The following is an 18,681-nucleotide window of genomic DNA, read 5'->3' as shown; positions in this document are numbered from 1 at the left end:
ATTGTAGCACCTGGTCCTACATAATTTTGGAAATTAGTATCCACTTTTATTATCGTTTCTCAGCCTTTTGGCTAAGATCAAGTGCACTTTTATGTGAATTGCCTGTTCATGTGATTTGCTTATTTATTTAATTGGATTGTTCACTAATTTCTTATTGACTTGTAAGAACTAATATTTTAGGTAAACTAGCCCTTATCCCGCATGCTATATATATTTTTCACTTTATTATTTGTCTTTGGATTTTGCTTTAAAATTTTATATAAAATTTCTATATGGGATAATATTATATATTATATAATCAGATGGTAATCAGGCTAATTATTCCTCATTCATTTAATGTTTATTATTCGCCTAAAAAGATTCAAATACTGTATTAAGTGCTGAGAATTCAATGATGAATTCTAGACAGGAATTCCCTTTAAAGGTTAGTGTCCTGGGTTAATAAAGGTTATAAACTTGCCTAACTATTACCAGATGGTGCCATGTAAGAACGAGCTGATGTTGCCTGGTCAGATTAGAAGGGATTCTGGGAGATCACTTGGCACAGAAGTATCTCTGTATACGATTTCTACATCGTCATGACTGAGAATTTTCAGAGTGATGACATGTAGCTCATGACTGAAAACACAAAAAGGAAAAATTCCTGACCCTCTTCTGAGGATTTTTAAACCTTTGGTTAGTATAATGAAAGATAACAAGGTAACTTAGATTATATTGGAAATTCAGGAGCGTTGAGAGTGTTGCGAGGACTCAAAGCTATTCTTGGGAGCCAAACAAATCAATCAGCTGTATCCAGCTGTATTTTGTACTGAGCACGAAGCTTCAGCTGCTTCTGTGAAGTGTGCTGGCATTGCTCAGCAAAGTGATCTTGAATGGACTCCGCCTCTGTGTCCTCAGCTGTAAGGGAGTCGGAAGAGTAGACTGTAGTGTTCCTTCCACTTCTGAGGAGCTATGAAAGATGTACAACTAAGTAAGCAACTAGAGAAGAAAAAAAAATAGCATTAAGATGAAACTCAATCTAGAAAATGATGCAGAGATAATATCTTAAACAAATAAATTTAAATTGTTGAACTTCTGTTGGTCTTCTCTGTATAAAGTCAAACGCAAATGGATCTTAGTGGAGAATGGGACTGGGATTAGGAAAGGGAGGAGGAGGTGGGCTGGGAGTGGGGGTGGGAGGGCAGGTGTGGTGGGAAGAATCACTGTATTCTTAAAGTTGTACTTATAAAGTGCATAAAGTCTGTATTCCTTAACTGAAAAGTTTCTCTGGGGGAAAAATAAACAAAAAGAATGATAAAAAAAATTCAACAGCCCTCCCACTGTCTGCTGGTCTATGAGCTGCCCCGCCCCCCAACACCAACCTCCCGGTGAGCAAAAACTCATCCCTTTTATCCACCATTGGATTCCCAGTGCCTGAGACAGAACTAGGCATGTGGTTGGAGCTCAACTGAGTGAAAATAAAAGATGAAAAAGTAAAAAAATCAGAATCTGCTTTGAGGTTGTTGATCATTCCTCACATCAACCCCCATTTATTTTTATTTATGTATTTAAATCAATCAACACTTATGCTGACATTTATGTTCTCTCAAACTCCTTCTAGTGTCTCATATTTATTATTTTTTAGTCATATAATTTTTGTTGGCCATTTTTACCTGTTTAATTTATGTGTACATCTGTTCCAAGAAAAGGACTTTATTTAACGACAAGGTTTCTAAGACAGAAAAATGTTGATAGATCAAGGCTAAGAGAACGCAAAGGAAAATGGGAAGTTGAAACCAAAGGAAAAGCTAGTACTCAGGAACACATAATCACAATTCTCACCATAATTCTTCCAAGTATATTCTAAAGAGCTCTAATTCTGTTGTGTGTTAGCAGTTGTTATAAAAACAAAAAGAAAGATGTCATCTAGTAACTAACTAAATAAATAACAGTAAAGGGCAACACTGAAGTAAACAACATGAGCGATTCTATTTACAAGATTATTTCTCAGAGCTTTTTTATTTTTTAAAAAAAAAAGATTTATTTATTTGTTTGAAAGATAGAGTAATATATAGAGAGGGAGAGACAGAAGGAGAGAGAGCGAGAGCGAGCTTCCATCTGCTGACTCACTCCTAGGCCAAAGCAAGGAGCCAAGGGCTTCATCCGGGGCTCCCACATGGGTTTCAGGGACATAGTAGTTGGGCCATCTTCCACCGCTTTCCCAGGTTTTAGCAGGGAGCTGCATAGAAAGTGGAGCAACCAGGACTGGAACCACTGGACTGCTGACTGCTGCACCACCATGCTGGCCCCTTTCAGAGCATTTAGTCTCCACAGGCAACTGTCAGGATTTTTGTTACATATAATAACATCATGAAGCTTTTTCGGGAAAACAAAGCTTTTTGTGGCACTTAACATCTGAGATAGATTTCTCTCTTTGGTCTTTGGAAAGGGGGAAATGAGTGATCAGAGTAGAAAAATCTTCAACATCATTTCTTCACTAAATACAAGTGTCTCACATACGTGTTGTAATGTTCTACAGAACATTTCTCACAACAGAAGTATGGAATGTGAATTTCTGTATGTTAGTCTCTCTGGATTCCTTCATATTGAAAATTGTGCTTGTTTGCAGTTGTGCTTGTAAGCGGACTTTACAGCAATTTTCAAAACTAAATTATAATAAAGTTTTGTAAGGACAGAAATTTTATTTTTCATTTTTGAATCTTATTTATTATAGTGGTCACTTATAAAAATTCACAGGGACAAAATAGCAAGATATCTAGTAAAAGCTTTTAAATTTTCAATTAAACCTTTTTATATAAAGGTATTTCAGAAAGTTCATGGAAAATGTGTATTGTGAAAATATCATGCATAGGGTTCAAAAATTGTTTGCACCAAAATAAACTTATCTTATAATTCTATCTTTCCACCAACTTTTTTAAATATCCTCAGATAATAACACCTACAAAGCAAAGTGGGTGTACCTAAATATTTGCTCACCGTTCTCACTGTTGGACAGAAAAGAAAACTACTTTTTATTTTCATCTACTTGCAAGGCAGAAAGAGAGATCTTCTATCTGCTGATCACTCCCCAAAGGCCTACAACAGCCATGGCTGGGCCAGGCTGAACCCAAGAGCCTCAAACTCCATGTGGGTTTCACATGTGAGTGACAAGGGCCAAAATATTTGAACCATCATCTGCTGCCTCCCGAGAAGCATTAACAGCAAGCTGGATCAGAACTCAGATAGCCAGGGCTCAAACTGGCTCCTCTGTATTGAATAGAGGCATCCCAAGTGGCAGTTTAATCACTGTGCCACAACACCCACCATCTACATATTTATTTTCATAGTATGTAACCTAAAATAAAATAATGTGGCTATTTGATATCATAGACCTCATATACCATTAAGCCAAAATCAGAAATGAAAACTTCAGCTAAGACCGTTTTCTATTTGTGATTATGAGGACGCTATCCTGGACTTCTTAATGATTGGGTGTGCTGAGAAGTTTGAGACCCATCCTTTATTGAAGGAAACAGGGGGTTATATGCTAGCACTTACTATGTACACTGCTTCAGGAATTTGCATCATAAAGGGTAAATCTTGTGCTGGCTCTCAGGAGAGGGCTGAGCGGCCTTAGCAAATTGCTCTCCAGCAAATCTGTATTGTCTGGATTACTGCTGTCACCCTTACATTTGTAGTTTAACTTTATAAAAATGCTGCATCTGTATTGTAGCAGAATGACACTCGAGCTCCAACAGTGCTTCCCCAGGATGAGTTGTAGTCTCTCACAACGGTCTATTTAGATAAGTTTTCCCTAATATGGTAGTCGTCTGCTTCCCCTTCTCCTCACTGGATTTCTTGTACACCAAAGCTAAATTTTCATTATATATGTTGTAAATAGACAAGAAGATACCATAAAAATACTATTTTGACCTTAATAGTTAGAAGCGGATCATGTCTGATAATCCAGTTTACTAAAACTCTGAGTAACTTAAAGTCTATAATTGTTGTACTTATGGATCATACTGTTTGGTAGTTTTTGGCAAGTATTGTGATTTGTAATTAATATCAACATTCAATTTGTAAACACACAATACAAATAATTTTTGTTCTGTGATTAAAATGAGTTAATATTGAAGGCCAATTAGAATACTTATCAATAAGAATGTCTAATGTGACTATATTAAACAAAATGTTTCCTTTTATCTTTTTATAGCCAATTGGTGCTTTGAACCCGAAGAGAGCTGTGTTTTATGCAGAGCGTTATGAGACATGGGAAGATGACCAAAGTCCACCCTACCATTACAATACACATTATTCAACAGCAACATCTACTTTATCCTGGCTTGTTCGAATTGTGAGTGTCTTCCTTATGTTTTTGTTTGCCTTGAAGTTTTTTTTTAACCTAAGTAATTAAATGTAAATCTGTTATGCTTGGTGCCTGTTTTGTAAAGATTCGAGACCAGCAAAGTAGCAACTAGAAATTACAACCTCTAGCAAAAGTGATTTTTTTTAAACAAGTTGATGCATTTGCAAAATTAAGTGAGGAAGAAATATTATTGTGAGCTTCTTCTCGCCCTGTATAAAAGAACCAACCCTCTGGAGCCCATCCTCTTTCTTCACTAAGGACACATGCTGGCACTTACCACCACTCCCTGCTTCTTGGGTAGCATGTTTAAAACTGTTAAAACCATTTCCAACTGTTTTGAAGACCTCTTCCTGCAACATTCTCTTTTTTCCTAAGCCATAAATATACCTGTTATCTCTGATTTTATGTAAGCCTCCTTCCAGCCCCTACCCACTGTGCAGCTGCTTCCCATTTCTCTGCCTTCACAGTCTGGTTAGTGAAAGCACAGCCTTCATTGGCTGCCCTCGTCTATCCTTGCGGCCACCACTTGATCACTTCTCATTTGGTCTTTTACCCTGTGATTTAGGTTCCAAACCCACCACTTTGCACATTAGAGCAAGTGGGGTAGAGCCTGCCATCTCTCACCCATCATGTCTCTGAAGCATTTTACACCATTGCTAACTTCCTGCTGCTTGAAATTCTTTCCTCTCATGTCTCCTCTTACAATATCCGCTCCTGATTTTCCTCCCATCATCCTAACTGTCCTGCTCAGTCTCCTGCTCATATTTCTTTTCCTCAATGTTTCTGTTTCTGAATTTATGTACTTTAGCTGAGCTAAGTCATTCAGCTATAAGCAAGGAAGTTCCAGCTTCAGTCTTGGTCACACTTTTTTTGTGGACTCGCTGCTTACGTGTCCAAGTGCCCACTGTGTATTTCTTCTGAACATCTCACAATAACATAATTTCAAAACAGGAACTCCTTATGTCTCTAATGAACCTGTTATGATCCCTCATGTTTACCTTTCTGAATAAATTACATGATCATTCCCTTAGTTGCCCAATGTAGAAACTGGAGAGCTTTCCTAGATATTTTGTTTGTTTTACCAACCCCTTACATGCAACCAGATATCCATAGGTTCTACCCACAAAATGTCTCTGCAATCCATTTATTTTTCTCTATTAACTTTGGCTCTTCCCTTAGTTCCCATTATTTCTCATCTATATTATTGCAAAAAGTTCTTAACAAATCTCTTTGCCTTTAGTCTTGCTTTCTCCAATGTAGGCTAGTGAGGAGGAGTTATTGGAGTCAGATGGCCCTATTGATTGGTTTTTGTTAATATAAGAGATGGAGGGGTACTGTACAACGCTAAATGAAATCTCTAGTTCAATAGAATCAATAATGGTTTCTTCCCTTATCAAGATAGAGTTTAGGCCACTCTGTTGTGCGGTGCTGACATGCCTCAGAAACACACAAGGAAAACAGCATAGACGAAAAAGGCATCTCCTATTTTCAAAGATATTTTCTCCCTAAGCATATAAGGCAGCTTTCATTTGGAGATCTCCCTTGAGTATTCTTTCTATTAGCAAATTGAATTTGCAACAAAACCACTAGTAGGTGATATACTGTAAACAATTATTATTTTTTAGAAGTTAACCGGAATGGTGGTAAAGTTAACATTTTTTTTTTAAGTTAGAGTTACAGAGAGAGAAGGAGAGACAGAGAGAGAAAGAGACATAAAGAGAGAGAGAGGTCTCCCATCTGCTGGTTCAGTACCTACATGGCTGCAACTGCCAGGGCTGGACCAGGCTGAAGCCAGGAGCCAGAAGCTTCATCTGGGTCTCCATTGTGGGTGCAGGAGCCCAAGGCCTGACTGCTTTCCCAGGTGCATAATAGGGGGCTGGATTGGAAGTGGAGCAGCCAGGATGCCAGCATCAGAGTCAGCAGCTTAAACCACTATGCCACAATATCAGCTGGAACACAAATTTTGTATCTTTCATAATTCTATACAAGCATAAGAAGTTAAGGAAGTTCAGATTAACCAGTCCATTAAGACAACAAACACTAATTTATTTTATAAAATAAATTCTATATTGATAAACTAAGAGAGAGAAAACTGTTATTTCACTTTTAAGATTGAAGTTATTTAATTAATTTGTCCAAAGATTCACCTTAATTATATGAACTTGTGTTCTTTTATAAAAATGTTTCAGAGCTAGAAGTTTATTTTTTTAAACTCCAGCACTATTAAAGATGTTAGAAATTCTATGTAATTTTTCTTTTTTTTTCTTCTTTTTTTTTTCTTTTTTGACAGGCAGAGTGAACAGTGAGAGAGAGAGACAGAGAGAAAGGTCTTCCTTTGCCGTTGATTCACCCTCCAATGGCCACCGTGGCCAGCGCGCTGCGGCCGGCGCACCGCGCTGATCCAAAGGCAGGAGCCAGGTGCTTCTCCTGGTCTCCCATGAGGTGCAGGGCCCAAGCACTTGGGCCATCCTCCACTGCACTCTCAGGCCACAGTAGAGAGCTGGCCTGGAAGAGGGGCAACCGGGACAGAATCCAGCGCCCCGACCAGGACTAGAACCCGGTATGCCGACGCCGCTAGGTGAAGGATTAGCCTATTGAGCCGCGGCACCAGCCTCTACGTAATTTTTCTATTAAATTTGAGAATATTAGATTTATATCAATCCCTACAAAGCAAAGAGGACAAAGCAACACAAATAGACGGGTGGCATTAATCACTGTCCCCGAGAGGTGCCAAGATGCCTCACACTTGCACAAGAGGTAAAGGCTTCTGATTCGCAGACACAGAAAGCTTACTGCTTCATCCTGCAGTCTCAGCTACAGGTCGTAACTAAACACAGAAACACCAAAATGTGCTAGTTAGGATCTCAAACAACTAGTTTCTTTTACAAAGGACATAAAACATGATCTTAATGGATTTAAGCTGGCAAGTAGGCAGATAAAACCTAGGTGACTAGTAAATTAAACTCCCTGATCACCAAGCGACCAAAATGTAAAACTGAAATCTCAATCATTACTGTCACCCATGGGAAGTTAAGTATTAGCTGTGCATGAACCAAAAACAATGCAAAAATCAGGTAAGGGAGGAAAATTTTAAAACCTACATAAAAAGAGTGTCAGTGAAATTTAAAGTTTTGTTTCTGCTTAGGAATTGCTCTGAAAGACAAGAACAGATGAGCCTGGGCTTAAACAGCCCATAAGATACATTTCTTTTTTTTTTTTTTCTTTTTTGACAGGCAGAGTGGACAGTGAGAGAGAGAGACAGAGAGAAAGGTCTTCCTTTTGCCGTTGGTTCATCCTCCAATGGCCGCCGTGGTAGGTGCGCTGCGGCCAGCGCACCGCGCTGATCCGATGGCAGGAGCCAGGTGCTTATCCTGGTCTCCCATGGGGTGCAGGGCCCAAGGACTTGGGCCATCCTCCACTGCACTCCCTGGCCACAGCAGAGAGCTGGCCTGGAAGAGGGGCAACCGGGACAGGATCGGTGCCCCGACCGGGACTAGAACCCGGTGTGCCGGCGCCGCTAGGCGGAGGATTAGCCTAGTGAGCCGCGGCGCCGGCAGATACATTTCTTAAACTACAAAGTTGATTTGGCTTCAAGTTAGTATGCATGGAAATCTTAGAGAGACCTTCAAAGCTGTTAGAGGAGGAAAATTTTAGGAAATGTAAACCAGAGATTTTCATCATGTGAGGAATTGGCATCCTACCTCAGGTTCCATCACAATCATTGCTGGGGTGGACATTTGGCACAGTGGGTAAGACACTGCTTGGGACACCTGCATCCTATATCAGAATGCCTGGGTTTAAGTCCTAGTTCTGCTTCTGATTCCAACTTTTGGCTAATGCACATCCGGGGAGGCAACAGGAGATGGCCCAGGTACTTGGGTCCCTGCCACCCACGTGGGAGGATCCTAACTTTGGCCTGGTTCAGCCCTGGCTATTGTGAGCATTTAGAGAATGAACCAATGAATAGAATCAATCTCTCTCTCTCTCTCTCTCTCTCTCTCTCTCTCTCTCTCTAACAATCTCTCCCTCTCTCCCTTTCGCCCTTTCTCCCCCCGCCCTTTCAAAATAAGTAACTTTAAAAAAAATTTTAAAGACAATAATTGCCTTACCTTAGTGAGCCAGCTCCATAGGGTGAGAAGGACACCCTTCTCAGGTGTTTAGAGGGTTGAAGAAAAGACTCAGAAACAATTTCTAACAAAGTGTTATCCACTGGATTGTTTCGAGAATTAAATAAGAGTAATATATGGTATTTAAAGTGTAATTAAAGTATATTAAAGTACTATTAGATGATTTTTATGTAATCAAATTAGTCTGGAGCCAGATTTGCAATATTTATTCAAGTGTGAATCTACCAGATATTCAAGAGTCAAATTAAGTTAACCCTCTTCTATCCCTAATAAACTAAATACCTTCTCAAATCATGAATCATAATTCATCTTTAAATTGACTGATGGGGCCGGCGCCGCAGCTCATTTGGCTAATCCTCCGCCTGCGGCACAAGCACCGGGTTCTAGTCCCAGTTGGGGTGCCAGATTCTATCCCGGTTGCCCCTCTTCCAGGCCAGCTCTCTGCTGTGGCCCGAGGAGGCAGTGGAGGATGGCCCAAGTGCTTGAGCTCTGCACCCGCATGGGAGACCAGGAGGAAGCACCTGGCTCTTGGCTTTAGATCAGCGCAGCACGCCAGCCATAGCGGCCATTGAGGGGTGAACCAACAGAAAAGGAAGACCTTTCTCTCTGTCTCTCTTTCTCTCTCTCTCTCTCACTATCTAACTCTGTCAAAATAAATAAATAAATAAATAGACTGATGATTCCAGTGAAATAGAATACAGAGTTAAATGTATACATGGATGTGGAAGAATATTCACACATATTTATTCTACACATTTCCCTTAAAATTCTCTGTAGCACTGCTGCACACCGAAATATAATGCAAGCCCCCTAAGTAACTGAAAATTTCTGGGAGCCATATTTAAAAGTTAAAAAAAAAAACAGATGAAATTAATATTAGTAAATATTTGTTAACCCAATATATACCAATATTTTTTCAAAGTTTTATTTACTTACTATTCGAAAGAGCAACAGAAAAGAGAGAGGGAGAGCTAGAGAGATATCTTACATCCATTGGTTCATTCCCACAATGTCCACAGCAGCCAGATCTGGGCCAGGCTGAAGCCAGGAACCAGGAACACCATCCTGGTCTCCCCCACGGGTGGCAGGTGTCTAAGTACTTGGGCTGTCCTCCACTAATTTCCCTGACATGTGAGCAGGAAGCTGGATCAGAAGCAGAGCAGCCGGAATTTGAACCAGCACTCTGATATGGGCTGTTGGTATCCTAATCCACTATGCCACAGTGCCTGCCCTTACAAAATGTCGTTCTTTCAATGGGGAACCATTATAAAAATTATTAATGAGACATTTTACATTAAGAAGGTGATGGTACTGAGTCTCTGAAATCCAGAGTGTATTTGTTATTTATGTCACATTTCAGTTTGAAATAGTCATGTTTCAAGTGCTCAGTTGTCACATGTGGCTAGTGGTCACTGTATTAGGACAGATTTGTAAGGTAACTTTATGGGGACTCATTTAGCCCAAACATCTTATTTTATGCTAACAAAAATTGGAGTATTATGGTCTAATAGCTTACTAAATGTTTAACCTAGTAGCCACAGAATTGTGATTTTTCTCACTTTTAAATGAAATGAAGGGAAGGAAAAGAAAAAAATTATAGGGTAGAATGACTTAAGAAAGTTCTTATGAAATAACTAAACAAAAATGATTTGAGACAAGAGATATGGTGTTAGATTGCCCAAAATAGAATTTATTGTTCTGTAAGCATGAAAGACAGGAAAGGGTGTTAGTGTCCTTGGAGGAGACTGACAAGTATGTTGGTGCACGATGGGATAGGTAGTTCCCAATATAGACCAGGTGAGTTTGGTTTTCCACCAAGAAAAAAGGGTTGGAAGGTCTGAAGTGTCCTTGGGGTATATATAATGAGGAGGATACCATCTGCCAACAGCCCTTTATACTGCAGGACCTACCCTGAAATTTTTAAAGCCCAAAAAGTGCTAATATTCTAATTTGTGAAATTGCTGTTCCATACTTACTCATTTTTACATTTTGTCTTCCAAGCTGAAAGTTTTTTGATAAAATAATGAAATAACTAATATGCTAAAAACGGCTGAACCAGGTTATGCTAGGCGAATAAATATAAAAGTTCTTTAAGTTTAATAAAGCACTCGATTTTCTGTGTTAGGCATGAGTCAAATGGAAAAGTTGGGCCTTGCATTGTGCCTTGAATGTAACAGGGAAACACACAGTAAAAAGTAATCTCCACAATAATCAGAGCTTGAAAGATCAATACTCACTTATAAACAAATAGGTTATCAATTTCTATTAGTTCTCTTCCACTAGAACTGCTGGAGGCCTTCAGGAATAATGAGAATATATGTCAGTAAAGCAGTACGTGTCCCTAAAACAGTTGTTAATCAGATCTTTTTAAAAGCTACTTAAAACAGTGAAATGTGGGATTCTTAATTATTGTCTCCTTTTGAGTGACACCAGATCTATAAATTTTGGTACTAGAAATAAAAAATAATTCTTAAACTTGAGATTTCTTTTCTTTATGCCTATCAGTGCTATTCTTGGCATGTGTTTGTTAAGGATTTTATAATTTAGGTCAAGGTAGAGATCAGCTCAGCTTTTAGTGGTAAGAAGTAAGGCTTTGCATGTGTAAACAGGTCTTCACTAACATTCAGTTAAAAAGCACACAGACAAGTCTGATCCCTCTAAATTAATCTCTGACTAACACCTACTGAGAAAAAAAAAATGCCTTACATCAGCAGCCTTACAGTAATGAAGATGGAAGTTTTGAAGGTATACCTTTTTGGGTAAAATTTCTACTATGCTTAAGAACAGAAAAGAAAAGCTATATATCACCCTCATATATATATATATATACACACATATATTTTATATATATACATATATTTTATATATATACACATATATTTTATATATATGTACATACATGTATGTATGTATGTATATATCACCATTTCCCAGTATACTGTATTAGTCAACTTTTTGTCACTATAAAAAAATATCTGAGAGAAAAGGAAATGACTTACTTAGTATATAATTTTGGAGGTTCACAGCCCAAGAATGGGTGACCCCATTGCTTTTGCCTCTGATGAGGGTGGTAAAATACCAATGATGGAGTACAGATAGAGGAAGGATCCCATAACAAGCCAAGAAGCAGAGAGAAGTTAGGTACAAGTCAGGTATTATAACAATTCCTCTTGCCAGAACTCATGTGGTCACAGGAAAACTACCATCCAAGGGTAGAGCCCCAGTGACCTAAAGATCTCCTACCAGCCCCACCTCCTAACCATAATTGGATTATATTTCTACCCTCTGAGTGCCATTTGCTTATGATTCTAATGTCTAAATGTCTGCATGAGTTTTGGAGCCAAATATCATTCAAACTATAGCAAGTACATATTTAGGTATGTTCAACAAACACTTACTAAATGCTTTGAACCAAGCTTGGTGGTAAGGATACAGAGAAGAGTAAGACCTAAGAAATTAAAAGTCTAATCAGAATCCAGTGAGCTTGCAATTTGGTAGTAATCCCAGCAATAAACACTCACACAATGCATAGTAGTCATCTTTAAAAAATTTTTTCTATTTATTTTTTATTTTGAGAGGCAGAGGGATAGGCAGACCAAGATCCCATTCCCTAGTTCACTCTTCAAATGCCCATAATGGCCAGGACTGGGCCAGGCTGAAGCTGAGAGCTCAACCCAGGTCTTCCACATGGGTGGCAATGAACTCAATTACTTGGGCCATCTTTGCTGCCTCCTAGGATTCACCATAACAGGAAACTGGAATCAGGAGCTGGAGCCAAATACTGAATCCAGGTACTCCAATGTGGGATGTAGGCACCCATCATGGCCTCTTCATCACCAGGCCTAATGCCCACCCCATGTCAGTCATTCTAAAACTTTGTGTCAAATAAGGTGGCAAAAGTTTTTTTTTAAATATATTTTATTTTAGTTTATGTTACCTAATTCTCATAATTACCCCCAAGGTATTGTCAGTCCCAATTTGCATAGATGAAGGAATGAAGACAATTACTTGACACAATTACTTAAGGTTAAGTAATTTGCCCATGATAGATAAATGATTCCACCAAAATTCATACTTAGATCTGTCAAGTTTGATTCAGTTTAACATTGCTACTTCTAGAATGTTAGTATCCCCATTTTAATTTGTTTAATTCAGTGGTTAGATTACTGCATTCACTATTTTATTTTTAATTGTGAATTTAAAGTCTTCAAAGAAAATTAATTAGTGAAAACCATATCATAAAATTTGTATTCATAACTTAATTTGGGGCACATCCTTTTGTCTCTCGTTTCACTTAAAATCTTACTTAGAACTATGGGCTTCCTATATGCATATCTGATTTTCAGGTGAATCAATAATGCCCCCCCACCTGCATAATTTTTACCTTCCTATGTCTTATCTCTTGCATCATACTTTCCTGTTATCCAATACTGAACATAAAATACTGATTATATAAACAAAATTGATGACAATATGGCCACACTAAGTTTCAGGAGGATATTGAAGAAGATAAACATTTTTAACTGTTTTACAGTAGACTGTCCTTAAGGCTAATGACAAAGAGGGGAATTTACAGGGGCAAACTAATATTTAATACTTTCAAAACAATGAGCAGAAGTTACATGTTAAAAGAGACTAAAATGTTTTGGAAAATGTTGTATAAATTTCTTAGCCTTATCAAACCTGGGAATGACATGTAATTCACCATGGACTTAGCAAAGAGTTAAAGCACAGAAAAAGAAAAGTGTTCACCTTTGTTACCAATTGTCAGTAACTAAGAATAAATGTTATTTAATCCTTTTAAATTTGGAAGCAAATTTAATGACAAAAACCAATGTCTCCCTGCCAACAAGAGAACTACAGGAAAAGCATTAAAATTAAATGTATTCACACGTTGTGATAACGCTATTCCTAAGTTTACTGATATGGGAACATGTACTAGTTGACAGACACTGTGCTAAGGTAGCAGTCACAGAAGGCAAAGGTAACAGTCACAGAATACAAGAAAGAATAGAGTTCATTCATCTCATTTGCACTTACTTTATTTCATTCCTGCATTCAATGGGATTATATATTGAGCAACTTCTGTATACCAGGAGTTACTCTAAGTGTTGCAAATAACACAGTGAATAAGAGAGATATGGGCCAGCGCCACGGCTCAATAGAGTAATCCTCCACCTTGAGGCACCGGCACACCAGGTTCTAGTCCCGGTAGGGGCACCGGATTCTGTCCCGGTTGCCCCTCTTCCAGGCCAGCTCTCTGCTATGGCCCGGGAGTGCAGTGGAGGATGGCCCAAGTCCTTGGGCCCTGCACCCCATGGGAGACCAGGAGAAGCACTTGGCTCCTGCCTTCGGATCAGCGTGGTGCGCTGGCCTCAGCGCGCTGGCAGCGGCAGCCATTGGAGGGTGAACCAATGGCAAAGGAAGACCTTTCTTTCTGTCTCTCTCTCTCTCTCTCACTGTCCACTCTTCCTGTCACAAAAAAAGGGAGAGAAAGAGAGAGATATGGAACCAGTTCCAGTGGGGAATACAGGCAAGATAGCAGTCAACTATAAGAGTGTGATAAATGTATCAGTACTGTTTAAGGAAACAAAGTTGCCATTTGAGCATGCTGGAGAGTCTTAATAGATCAAAGAAAGTCTTTCAGGCAAACAGAATGGCATGTTGGCTGAGACTTACAGGATAAAAATAACCTAGCCAGGTAAAGATATGAGGAAAAGGAGTAAGTTTGTGCCAGACAGAAGGAACATCATCACACATGAAAGATAGAACTTGAAAACAGAGTGGCAAGTCCTTAGAACATGAAGAAGTGAATGGAGAGTGAAGCGGATTCCAGATTCCCTTGTAAGACAAGTTACTAGTGTAGACTTCCTCCTATGAGCTCCCAAGAGCTATTGAAGGGCTTTAAACAGGTATTTGCATTTTTAAAAGATCATCAGATCTAATTGTGGTACTAGTTCTTGAGTAGCCTTTCACAAGTAATCTAAAATGCATATTCCTTACCTAATTACACATTGCAGTCAATAAAGTCAGGGTGATTTTTCTTACTGCAGTGTTGTGTGTATGGTGTTAATTATGAGAAAAGAAATCTGAATTATGAATTGACAGAAATGCAAAATCATTTATCATAAAATCATAGAATGCTAGAACCTCATCCTTTTATAAATCCAAATGTGGAAGCCCAAGAAGCAAAACAGTGTGCCGATTGCAGAGGAGTGGATGCTGCCATGGCCACTGGCCCAGAGGCGTCTCCTGACACCTTGGTGTAGACATCTTACCAGGAACCCACTTTGCTTCCCCTCAGTAGGGTTTCAGAGATACTCATGTTTTATGAAAGAACAGGGCAGGTAGGTTTAAAATGATCAAATTCAGATTCTGTTTTATTTATTTATTTATTTATTTTTAAACTTAGGAACCTTTCACAACCTTCTTCCTCAATGCAAATGATGGGAAATTTGACCATCCAGATCGAACCTTCTCTTCGGTGGCAAGGTCTTGGAGAACTAGTCAGAGAGATACTTCTGATGTAAAGGTAGGTTTTTGCATTTGTTGATATTAATGCAATTGCAAAATATGTTGAAAATTTTTTTGTTTAAGTATGTAACACATTTTAGTTTGCACTCTTGTTCTTTCACATTAAAATTATATTATACATCTAATCTTTAAAGGAAGTAATTTTGAACATTATATAAAATGATTCAGATTATTTTTTATTGCTCAGTGTTTTCATCATTTCAAGAAATTCCTATCTAATTTAGATCGAATAATCAGAAGGTGGAAAGGATAGCCTATAAATTGCCTTTCCTGCTGTTCACTCAATATTTGGCCTATTCCATAAAACACAGCAGGAATTGGATTTGACCTTAATGTGTCATATTGTTATAGCTTGCCCAGCTTTGAGTTTGCTTAGCCTGGGGCAATTAATAAAGCATTAATGACAAGACCCATTTAAAATGTAGGCTTTTCTGCACAGCCTTAGCTTTTACTTGACTGTGCCTGGGGATACTATGCAACAATACACATTAGATTAAACCAACACACACATACAATATCCAGGAACAGCCAGAAAGCACAGTAATTGTACATTTGGTGCTACTTAACTATTATTAATACAAAGATTTTGTATTCATTTGTATGGATTCTTGTTTTTTGTTTTTTTTTTTTTTTAACGGATAAGAAAAGGTTCGTATTCAAAACAAAATATATTTGTTCTCTCATCTTTCTCCATTTTCTTTTTCTGGAAATACAGTTACATGACCAAGTTTTCCAGAGGTAAATGTGTTTCTTATTTTAAGCTCTTCAAGGCAGTTTTTTCCCCATGACTGTCACTCAATATAAAAATGTCACAGTATCATTCCAATTAGAGTCTTCATCCAACAAAAAGTAATAGATAGAAGTCAATAGCACACTTATTTCTGCTTATCTATTGTAAAACATTTGTAAAAGGCAATTACAGTATTACTGAACTACAGGAAAACTAGATGAATATCACTTTGGCTCAGTTCGTTTCCAAAGCAGGAAACAAAGGAAATGGAGCCCAGTGGAGTATAGCATATCTGTGTGTTTTAGTTGTTGTCATCGAAGTTTACCTAAATGAATATTAATTTATACATGCAACATAATCACATTTGGAAAAAAAACACTTAATATGCATCCTTACTACATTAAATTCTGTAGGCCCACATTTTTTCCTTAACAGTCTTCTATCTTCACTGAGGAATTGAAATATCCATAAACCATCATTTTAACCAGTTTGCAACCAGTGAAATCAGGGAGATAGACTGTTTCTTATTTAATAACACTGCAAAAATTAGAGTCCAGAGGCTCTTATTGAACAAAAGGGTCTAGTATTAGCAGAATATTTGTAAAAAGCACTCAATAATATTTTATATATGAATTAAATATCTTTACCTGTATTCGAAGGCTTCCTATTACATTTAAGACTATTTATATCTTAAGTCAGATTATATCATATTATATTAAACTATATCAAGTGAAAATGCCTGCTGTTACTCGATATCATCACAAAAAGAAAATTAACTTTTCAACTTAATGTAAAGATCCACCCTCACATGCCCACACTTATACTGGGGTCATTTGTTTTAATTTATGTGTGCAGTTGCAATTTTACATTTTACTTTTTCTCCTGAAAATATTGTTGGTATTTCAGACCACCAGATATCTCAGCAAGCTACATTTCAGGCTCTGATCACCAAAACCAGGTACTGGGCTTCTCCCTGGAGTCTCCCAGTAGTTTTCCTGTTTAGAACCATATCTGAAACATTTATATTTTGTTATTAATTGTGATACTTCAGGCTCCCAGGATCTGTCATCCAGGACAAAGACCAATATGGCTCTCACTAACTTGGGAGGCTTTTTGGTTTGTGTTCTCAGCAGTCATACTGAACAAACAAGTACTTTTTTTTTCTTCCAAGACTTAATTGGTTCATAAGGAGCTCATTTCCCCAGCTTGACATTACACAGATTGCCTTCATTTTCAGTTCTCTCCTACCACCACCTTTGAACCTTTCATAGTGTGTAATAATATATCTTGACTGTCTCACCGTGGAGCCCTACCTTTTCTTTTTAAAGACTGGATGCTACATACATAAACAATTATTTATCCATGCAGTCTCCTGTTGGAGAGTTTGTCTTTCTCTCTGATTATTGCTATCAAACACAAGGCAACGGTGAACAACCTTGCACAGACAACATGGTGAACTTCGGGAATATGTCAAGGGTAATTCTGTTAACGGGACTGGTGGCTCAAAAACTATACATTGTAAATTTCTTAAGATATTGCCCAACTATCATCCCCAAAGATGCTCATTCACTCCCTGTAGCAGTGTGAGAGGATGCCCCCTCCTTATTCCCACATCATCACTATTGTAATAGTGGAATTTTTGCTTAGTAAGACTTTTCCTTTGTTTTAGTTTGCATTTTTGAATGAAGTTGAGTACTTTTCATATATTTATTGATTTGTATTTATTGACTCATATCTTATGCCCATTATTCAGTTGGGTCATATGTCTTATTAATTTATAAAAGATCTTTGAAGTTTCAGGATATTGCATTGCAAGTACAATTTCTCAGTGTTTCAGCTTTGTTATGTTTCAGTTTATGTGTGTGTGTGTGTGTTTCAGAGAGAGATGGAGAGACACCAAATATACCCATCTTTTCCTTTATAGCATCAAATTTGAGGTCCTGTTGATAGAAATGGTAAAGAGAAGATAAGGGGTTTTGGGTAGAAAGTGGTGACAATGATAATTTTCTAAATTCATGCTTTAAAATATTGATGAAAGAATATGTTTTTTTCTTCTAAATTAATACCTGGAATGTTGTGTGTTAAATCCTAAGATTTTTCTCATCCCTGAGCTGTAGTAAAGGATTTGATACATTTTGAAGGGAATGTATTTCCATTTCCAAAGAAGCAAATTTTTTATATAATATCTGCTATCATAGTTAGAGTCGTATAAAAGAGAACAAGAATGAAGTAGATGGTTTTATTCTGTCTCTCTCTATTACTGTCAGTCTCTTCCTGTGCTAATGAACACAAGCTGGGGCATAGGCGCACTGTTGAATGACCTCTCAGGAGAGGGCCTCGGGTGCAGTCAGACCAGTTAGTTTCTACTTTATTTATTTTCTTTTAATTTCTCTCCTCTAACATAGTCTGGTTACAATGACATTCACCTTACTGAAGTTCCTACACTAATTTTCCTTAATGCCTTCAAAAGTTGTTATATTACTTTTTGAATAGCTACATAGATGTCAGAAAAGGTAGCTGTGACAAAATGTCATTACAGTGACACAGTGTAAATTAATACAGTTAATGGAGGTGCTCACCACTGACTCATTGACCCATTATGAGCTCTTGTGGAATTAACGAATGCCAGGGCATCAATCTTTTGAGGGGGGAAAAAAAGGAAGAAAAGAGATGGCAGCTTTAAAACCTTGCAGTGAATTATATTAGAAAAGTGAAAACGTCTGGGTTGGATTTGATTTCACTAGGAAGCCGTAAAATGGTATGCTCTCTCAGCAAAATATATTAAACCGAAATGTCAGATTTGATGCAATAGGTATACAATTATGATAGTGTTAATAGTGGTCTTCTATCATTCTGAGACATACTTTCAAGTCCAATTTCTCAGCAGCTTGAACTTGTCATAAGCCTATAAATTAGAAATTGTATTTGAGGATATTTTCTTA

General features: G+C 37.9%; 1 protein-coding gene across 5 annotated transcripts in view; it reads left to right on the top strand.

Moving 5' to 3' along the window:
- NBEA (neurobeachin) overlaps positions 1-18,681 on the top strand; it is a 731,002-nt gene that overhangs the window by 633,068 nt on the left and 79,253 nt on the right. For all 5 annotated transcript variants that reach the window (XM_062194378.1, XM_062194375.1, XM_062194377.1 and 2 more), the window contains exons 45-46: positions 4,196-4,336; positions 14,888-15,007. In XM_062194378.1, the coding sequence (XP_062050362.1) occupies positions 4,196-4,336; positions 14,888-15,007 (261 nt within the window). The remainder of the gene's footprint in view (positions 1-4,195; positions 4,337-14,887; positions 15,008-18,681) is intronic.

The sequence above is a fragment of the Lepus europaeus genome, chromosome 6 (genome assembly GCF_033115175.1).
Source record: "Lepus europaeus isolate LE1 chromosome 6, mLepTim1.pri, whole genome shotgun sequence".
In the NCBI taxonomy this organism is placed as follows: domain Eukaryota; kingdom Metazoa; phylum Chordata; class Mammalia; order Lagomorpha; family Leporidae; genus Lepus; species Lepus europaeus.
This window is presented reverse-complemented; position numbering and strand designations above follow the sequence as displayed.